Below are 9,312 nucleotides of genomic sequence, written 5' to 3' on the forward strand. Positions count from 1 at the left end.
GGAAAAGGCTGAACATCAAAAACAAAGAGAAAACCTTAAACATGGTCAAAAAGAAAAGACAGATTTCTTAGAAAGAAGCAACATTTACACTGACAGCTTTTTGTTTCTTTTTCAACAGCAAAAAATGGAAGTCAGATTGGCACCCAGGTGGCTTGGTTGGTCTGACTCTTGGTATGAGCTCCAGTCATGGTCTCACCATTCATGAGATTGAGCCCGAGTCAGCCTCTGTGTTGACAACTTAGAGCCTGCTTGGGATTCTCTCTCTTCCCCTGGTCCCTTCTTTCTCTCTCTCTCTCTCTCTCTCTCTCTCTCTCTCAAAATAAAGAAGTAAACATTTTTTTTAAAAAATGGAAGTCAGAGACAGTAGAATATTATTTTCAAAGTAAGATGAGAAAATAATTTCCCACCCACACTATCTTTCAGGATTAAAAGTGAAATAAATCTGTAAGCAAATTTAAAAAAAGAGCATTTACTATTTAAGTAGATTCTTGCAAAGGAACTTATAAAGAATGTAAGTCAGTAGAGGAAAAAACTCATAGCAAAAAGGTCTGAACTGAGAAGAAGAATGAGGAGGGAAGGGGCACCTGGGTGGCTCAGTCAGTTGAGCGTCCACCTTCAGCTCAGGTCATGATCTCGCAGTTTGTGGGTTTGAGCCCTGCATCAGGTTCTGTGATGACAGCTCGGAGCCTGGAGCCTGCTTTGTTTTCTGTGTCTCCCCCCCCCCCCCACTCTGTTCCTCTCCCACTTGCACTCTGTCTCTCTCTCTCTCTCAAAAATAAATAAAGGTTAAAAAAAAAGAATAAGGAGGGGAAAAGCTGGTAAAAACATGGATAAACCTAAAAACATTGATGGTATAATGACAATATCTAATTTGTAGGGGTTAAAAGTGGTTATACCTCAATAAAGCTGTTATAAAACATAAAGATAGATCTTATTAAATCATGGACTGTGAATCACATACACATTAAAATTCATAGGCAACACTAAAAAATAGAAATGGAGTATATAAATTCCAAACAATTAAAGGGAAAAAATCTAGGAAAAAAATTCAATGCCCCTTCTCCAAAAAAGGTGAGAAAAAATTATAAAAAGAAACAGATCAGAATAAATACAAAGTATAAAGTAACATAATAGAGAAGAATCCAAATGGTACAGTAATCACAATCTATGTAAATAAACTAAATTTTCCAGTTAAAAGATAATGACTGTCAAACTAATTAAATAAAATATAGCTATATTCAGTTTACTAGAGACTTATTTAAAACAAAAGAAGGTTGGAAATGAAAGAATAGAAAAACAAAAACAGTCAAATCCCCACTAAAGATGTACAGGCCTCCTCAACAACAAAAGAACAGCTTAACATAACAATCCCATTCCTTGTTAATGTTCAAATACAAATTATCTGGTTTTACCAAAAAGAGAGAGACAGGCAGAAAAGGAAAGAAAAGGGGAGGAGAGATGGTGGGAGGTGAGGGAGAAAGGGACAAAGGAGGAAGGGAGGAAGGAAAGGAAGTGGTGGTAAATCCTTGCTCTCAACACAAACTTTAGGTCTTCTCTTGCTGAAGAAATCACAGCAACAAGGATGAAAAGCCAAAGGCAATCTGAATTCTATGCACTAAAATCTGCTGAGCTTTCTGGGTGTGTTGAAATGCCTGTTCACTCTCTGAATCACATGCAGTCACTGAAGGGTTTGCTTTTTATATAAGTAGAAGGAAACAAAACAAGGAAAAGAGCACCATGCTGTATCCCCAGATAAACATACTACATCCACAGACATCTAAGCCAGTTAAGAATTTTAATGCCTAAATTTTCTTTCTTGTGAGAAGAACAGAGAGTTTCCAAGTCTACCGTATTATTTATTATAAGGATGATCTTACCTTTCCTTCCTTAAAGTTTGCACATTAATTTTACTAACTTATTTACGAGGTGTGGAGGGGAAACAAAGGTTGAATATATAACATCTTCTGTGCTGTAAGTAAGCTTGGACCCACACATTTGTATTGATGTAACTATTCATGGTTTAGCACCTTAAAAGAAATACTTCACCTTGTGAGGAAGATTTATAATATGGTTTCAATTCCCTTTTTCTCATGAACATTAATAACAACTGGAACTGTAAAAACTCTATTTACAAACCACTTTTCAGGATCAAAGCACACCTAAATTACTAAATAGCCTACTCTTCAACTATCCAGCTTTAAGCATCTTTATTTAGACCATTCCCTTCATTAGAACTGGGCTGAGTTGCTGTCAGATTATAATGCCAAGTCTAAGAAGAAGCTAAGTACCATGGACAGCTGCTTTCTAGGCCAATGACAGCCTAGCACCAGAACAGATCAAGGGACCTCAGCAGCCAGGCCAGGAGCACAGCAAAATGCTCTGGGTGCCCTGAGACTCCAGTGCTTTACATCTTGCAGGAATCAAAGTCATTCCTGACCAGCTATGGAGTATTTTTTAGAAGAGAGTCCTAATCATTTATAAATAAGAGTACCTTTAACACAAAAATCTCTGCTAAGCAGAGATAACCCCATAACGGCCTACTTATTTCAAGCAAAATCCCACAACAAAATTTCAGGACAATAAACAAATTTGGAGATTTTCTTGGAGTTTATGATAATACCTGACCTGCATTGTTCACCATATGTAAGCTACGGCTTACAAATATCACACTATGACAAATATTATACGCCCCTAAGGGAGACAATGACCTGCGTGAATGCCAGTCTTCAAAAAATGTCAAATTCTTAAATTTAAAATAATTTATGGGGCTCAGTAGGTTAAGCATCCGACTCTTGATTTCGGCTCAGGTCATGATCTCATGGTTCCTGGGTTCAAGTCCCACATAGGGCTCTGCACTGGGATTCTGCTTGGGATTCTCTTTCTCCCTCTCTCTCTCTGCCCCCCACCCCAAATAAATAAATAAACATTAAAAAGTACCTTATTTTGATTCACTTTTAAGAACAGAAAGCAAAAGGAAAGGAACTAACATTTAATGAACAACCCACATCTGCCAAGGACTCTGTTAGCTGCTTAGCATTCATTTCTTCATTTAATAATTTTCCCAATTTCATGAAGTAGGCACTGTTATTTTCATGTCCAATTTAGGAAACTGAGGCTAAGAGAGTTAATGTAACTTCTCTAAGATCACAGGGCTGATCACACACTGGGGTCAAAACCTTTTTTTTTTTCTCTGAGTCAATGCCCCAGGTCTATTTACCCTGTCATAATACCACACAACTTTTTTAAAAAGGATAACATTATCCCTAAAAGAAATAATAGTAATAACAAATTAAAAAAAACCACACAAAGGGTGTAAAAATTAAATGAGATGAGAAACTATTACTGTCACTATGAAAAAATATGCCAGTTCACATTTTTCCACGCTTCACAGTTGCCTCCATGGCACACATTATCAATAATGGAACCAAATTAGGATTTGAACAACATTCCAATGGTAGGATATAAATCAAAACTTCAACTTGTCTATGAAACAGGTAGTTTCCAAAACAGTTTAACACAAAGAGCCCAGCAGAGTTGATTTTTTAGCCAGAAGCACTGATGATTTGTACAAGAATATCTAAAATATGTTTCCTCTAGTTTCTCAAACTCCCCTGCTCGATAATTGTACAAATAAGACCATGAACACATGCTCACTATTTTGCTTCCTAAATTCTTTTACATCACATTCCTTTCTATGAAGACCTCATTGGAATTGCGTTTGGTTTAGCGTCTCTTTTCTGAGTGTTCGGATGTTATCAGAAGCACTGACTTCTGTAGGATAGTTGGGATACGCAGTCAGAAAACAACTCTGCAAAAAGAAAACTAGATAACCACACTCAAGGACTCATCCTTCTTTGGGACACGTTATGTTCAATGCTTGGGCAGCAAAGCCTCCATAAGATTCTGAAATCAGGCACAGGACACAGACCAACTGCTGAAAAAAAAAAAAATCCAACAATACTTCCAAAGTGAAATTGGCAAAGTGAAATTTCCAGAAGGAAATCACACATCAATACACACTGTTCCACCTAAACATGTGTTCTAGCATTTTTGAGGAACACCAAACAAGACATAGCTATGTTTAAAGAAAAATCCTATTCCCATGATAATTTATAGTTCAATTTAGTTACTGAATGCGAAAAGAAGTAATAGTGATTAAAAGGAATAAATTAAAGCTATATAGTGCAAAAGGGGGAAATAATACAATGAACACATTTTGGGGGGAAATTAGAAACAGGAGAAATAGACATGAACATAATCTGCTTTCTTTTAAAAAATGCACAAGATTAAGAATAGCACAAAATTACGGATTTGAATAACAACTGTTAAGGAATGTCAGCCTAAGTTGCTGAATTTTAAATATCATAAAGATGACAAGACAGTCACCTACTATAGTAGGTAAAGGTACTGCCAGAGCTACTTTAATGAGTGGTTTACAATAGATTAAATACTGCCTGTAAGCTGTATTTAAAAAGTTATTCCCAAATGCAGAGAACCAGCTCCTCCTCCAATCAGAATACAAAATCCCCCTGCGATCTTAAATACACTACTGGATTGCTCTGCAAGTGCAAGTTCCTTTTTCATAAATGTTGTCAATATAACCTTCAGCAGAATCTGATTAAGTTAATGAAGTTCCACTGTTGTGTAACAAAACACAAATCTACCGAGCCCTCGAAAAGACTTTTTACCCTTGATGTGCCCAGGATATTTATAAGACACCAAATCATTTCCTTGCCTCTAAAAAATATGCCTTTCCCTTGGCAATTGTTCAGTACTCTAACTGGAATAAACACATAGATTATTAATGCAAACTGCTCAAATGAGCAGTCCGGCTTGAGAGATCATCCTTTGGCTGCAAAATTAGAGCAGGGAGAGGGGTCCAATGATGCCCTCAAGGATATGTACTCAGTTCTCACATCTGAATGCTTACTTGCCATGTCTACTGCTAAATGTTTTTTTTTCTTTTACTACAGTTGCTAACAAACAACCATACACTGAGTGAAATGTCAGAAAAATACAGTAGAAAACATTTTCCTTTTACATGTAATACACAGGAACATGAATAGTGGTTTTTTGTTTGTTTGTTTTCGTTTTTGTTTTTTACTGCACTTTGCTTAAATGTCTGGCTGCTACAGAACATGATGGATGGTCATCCAACCTGAACATAAAGGAATTATATCAAATGAATATTTTTTTCATTTGGGACAAAATATCTCACCCTCCAGTCAACATCTGTTTTTTGCATACACGAGAATTTCCCCAGATGCTAGTATGAAAAATCTGCATATGTATTTTGGTTTTCTGTTTAAAATCACATTCAGAGACAACATTCCAATGTTAGGATATAAATCAAAACTTCATTACTATACTTAACATAAAATTGTATTGATGTTGCTTACCCATTATTTTAAAAAATTAGTTCACATTTTTGTAGATCAACTTATTCTCAGCCCTATACCAGTTTGCTCACCACCCGCATGGAAGGATGGCCACTCTTATCATTAAAACTCCCTCAAACTCCACTGTAAAATTATTTTGGGTCATGTTTATCATAGCATGTAAAATGGGCCATCAAGCTATGGAGGCAGCAGGGCTTGGCAATGACTCCGTTTCATGGATCCTGACCAGCTTCTGGTCAAGTGATCTGAAGATTATTGTGTGGATCAAGAAAAATAGCTATGACCACGCTAATAACCAGTCCTTCTGGGCCCTGCTGTTGACCTAAAGGCACAGCACTGGTTACACAGACTTTCTTCCTTAAATGTCTTCAAAGAGATGGTTCTTGATCATTTTCATGTGCCTACTTGAAAAAAAAAATACCTGCAATTTTCTAGGCTACATACACATACTTTCCCATGAAAATTAAATTACTCACAAAAATCATCGTGCCTACTTTCAGAGGTAAATAACTGCTGAGTCCACACTGGGACACTTACATAACCTATATTTATAAATGTTTTACTCTGAAGCAAGTAGCTTGAGAATTTAGAAGGCATCTACAAAAATATCCAGAAATTACGTTTTCCCCCTGCCATCAGTCTGGTTACCACAGAACTGCAGAAAGCCCTCTGCTATCGTCTATAGCCTAAAACATCATCACGTCAAAAAAGTGGTAGATCTCCAAAACAATGGTTCAGAATATTAAATAAACAACCACCACCACCAACCTTTGCTTGGGCCTCTGGTGCTGTCACTTTGACGACTTTATTGCGATTTAGCATTTGCTTCACCCATCTTTCTACTTGGACGTTGAATTTCATGAAAACCACATAGCCAAAATAAGCTGTTAAGAGAAGCAAGCTTTCCCACCACATGATCACATTATCCAGGAAAAATATGATCAGCATGATCAAGTCAACGATGTAGAAGGACACATCCCGAAAGAGCGGCCACCATGTCAGGTTTAAGATTTCTCTAGAAAACAGAGCACACATGCCAATAACAAAAAGGATATTGAACACTGCTGAGCCCACGATTGTGCCTATGCCAACATTGCTGTGAGCAATAAATACCCCTATGAGAGATGTAAAAAGTTCTGGGGCCGAGCCCCCAGCAGCCATAAAGGTGGCTCCAGCCACATCATCAGAGATGCCCAATTTCTCAGTGATGACAGTTAAAGAAGGAACAAAGAACTCATCACAGACGATGGCTAAAGCTATGAACATGTAGATCATTCCAATGACATGGAGAATGATGGCGCCTTTCCTTCGCTCCTCCAGGGAAAAGATGTCTCTTGGGTAGTCTCCTTGGGCGTGATCTGTTGTATTCTCGGATTTGCCTTCCTGAGAAAGAGGTGGCTGTGGAGTATAATCCAGAATCTTGTCATTCAAATCTAAGAGAGTTCTTTGACGGTAACCGTGTGCTACCTTAGGGCCACTTGCGCCAACGGCCTCTTCCGTATTCTTGGTCTCGGTCTCAGAAAAGGCACTGATTGAAAACGAGACAGTGCTAATGGCTACTAGGCCCAGGAAAAGGCCTACGATTCGAATTAACTTCAGTTTTTTCCTGACACTATAATGTCTCCTGTAGCCAGACAGTGACTTATCCAAACACCATTTCTCAAGGAAAGTGATGGCAGTGCTTTGGTGCAGATCCATCCTGGGTCTTCTGGGGATGTGGTGGTCTTCAAAGTGGAGACTTAACCAGATGGCTCTCTCATACTTTTCTTCACTTTATAGTCAACAGTGCGTGTGGGGCACGTTCACAATCAGAGAATCTTACGCTTCGCAGGAAATATTTTCGACATTTATGCTTAAAGAAAAATTAAAACAAGGATAAGTAAATCACAAAATCATAGTTCTCTTCTACAAAAAGAGCTCTGCAAGTACGATGAAGTCCTGTCCTGTGTTTGACCTTGGGTAATTTACTTAACTTCTCTGTGCCTCAGTTTCCCTATCTCAGAAATAAGAACAATTATGGCACCTCCCACCAAGGATTGCTTTGAGGGGGAGGCACGTAGAATAAGACGTGGCACACAGTGAGCACTTACGATCATGTATTCATAAACTCAAACATTTTAGTAAATCCAGTGTTAACCTATGTGGATGTGTGTTAAATATAAAAAATTTATAGATGGAAATCTATCAGTTTATCCCACCTTTAATCATGTAACAAATAACCTCTCCGAGATATAACACTTCTTTTAGAACTAAGTACTCGACAACCAATAATTATTCATTATGTTTTCTTTTAGTCCAATTATATAATTCCAGTTAAAGGCACACTTTTCTGATTTAATCTATCATTTGAAAGCACTGAGTGTCGGAGGAGATAGTCCCTCTTTTCCTGTACACATAAGGATTTCAGCATCTTATTTTTCATGAAAAGCCTCTCCTAGGTCTGATGCAGAAAAATGACCCTTTAAAAATTTAAGTTTACAGAAGAATGTTCTGGTGACACGAACTGTCTTCCCTAAACGTCTTTATTATATTATTGTCAGCTAAAGCTTATTTTTAAAAACAACCTTTAGTCATGTAAAAGAGACAACATAGTAAAACAAATAACTCCTAATAAGTAGGCTATTTTTAGAGACTGAATGTGTATTTCATAAACAATATGCAAGTTGCAGCAATGCCTCTGTCCACAAAATCTGCCAAAAATAGCCCCAACACTGAGTCTTCTAGTAGGTTAGATATCCAAGCAGTTTTCATTATCCCACAGAGATGGGTAAAATATCTAGACATGACAGAGGATATTCTGAAGGTTCCCATTTACATTTTTCTTTAACAACACTGTTGTTGCTGCTTTCTATATCAACGATTTCATTTTACAGTCTCGCTGAGATCATCTCAGGTGTAAAATAAGCTAATTAAACACACGCCAGTTAAACACTGAGATTAGCTGGAGCTCAGGTTTGCAGAGCAGAGCAAGAACACAAGTCAAACCAGGCTAAGATGCTGCTACCCATCACAGAGATTCTCGGCTGGCTGCAGATGTCGACGCTTAGCACCAAAGATTAAGCGACTCACAGCGCTCCGGGGATTGTCACAATGCCTGGCCAGGGCCACCAACAGGGCAGGGACAGACTCGACTCTCAGGGTGCAGGATCAGCTCCAGCGAGCCGGCTCCACCTGCAAGCCAGCCGCTTCGCCCCAAGGAAGCTGCCTCCGCCGGGGAAGTGCACCCCCAGCCGCGCCCCAACTTTGCCTTTTGTGGTCCCAAACTTTCCCTGGTGGGCTAACAGGAAAATAAAACTAAAGGACAGGCACCCCGCTAGCGAGCGGGGATAGAGCTTGGGAAGGCGCTTGGCCCGCATCTCCCCGAGTCGTTAGTGGGTGGGTTGGGGAAGGGGAGCGTCCCTCTGCAAGTCTACCCCGACGGCAGGCCCTGCCCCGCCGCGCCACCCACCTCCGAGGCGGAAGCGAGGGCAGTCGGCGTGGGGAAAGCAGGGGCTCGGAAACTGCGCCCCGGAGCGGAGAGAGTTAGCTAACTCCTTGCGGGGCCTCGGGCACCCACGTCCACCGCGGAGCCACCTGTGAGCCTGCGGTGCTGCAGCGGGATGCGCGCAACCGGATCCGGGGACAACGACCACTGCGGCCACCGAACCTGGACACTGGCGGGGACTCGGTCGCCCGCACTTACCGGGAACCGCCAGGAGAACGCGAACGCGGCGGGGGGGGGGGGGCCGAGCGCGACCCTCCGCTCTGGTCCGCTGCCTTCTCTGGCCCTCCGCCTCCCTGGTCCGAGGCCCGGTCTCCGGCTCCGGCTCGCGCTCGCCTCCGCTCTCGCCGGCCAGGGCTGGGCTCGGGAGGAGACTGAGCCTCAGCGAGCGCCGCGCGCCGCCTCTGGTGCTGCCCGGCCCCCGCCGGCCCC

General features: G+C 40.6%; 1 protein-coding gene across 7 annotated transcripts in view; it reads right to left on the bottom strand.

Moving 5' to 3' along the window:
• Window positions 1–9,293, bottom strand: part of SLC24A2 (solute carrier family 24 member 2) — a 251,515-nt gene extending 242,222 nt beyond the window's left edge. For 2 of the 7 annotated variants that reach the window (XM_045043949.1, XM_045043952.1), the window contains exons 1-2: window positions 9,082–9,293; window positions 6,168–7,251 (exon numbers count right to left, since the gene is read on the bottom strand). In XM_045043949.1, coding sequence (XP_044899884.1) covers window positions 6,168–7,097 — 930 coding nt within the window. In that variant the 5' untranslated portion in view covers window positions 7,098–7,251; window positions 9,082–9,293. Of the gene's footprint in view, window positions 1–6,167; window positions 7,252–8,847; window positions 8,996–9,081 lie in introns of those variants that run through there. The other 5 variants (XM_023242351.2, XM_023242348.2, XM_023242350.2 and 2 more) reach the window with 5 other exon arrangements.
• Window positions 9,294–9,312: the final 19 nt, after the last annotated feature.

Source organism: Felis catus, chromosome D4 (genome assembly GCF_018350175.1).
Source record: "Felis catus isolate Fca126 chromosome D4, F.catus_Fca126_mat1.0, whole genome shotgun sequence".
Classification (NCBI taxonomy): Eukaryota; Metazoa; Chordata; class Mammalia; order Carnivora; family Felidae; genus Felis; species Felis catus.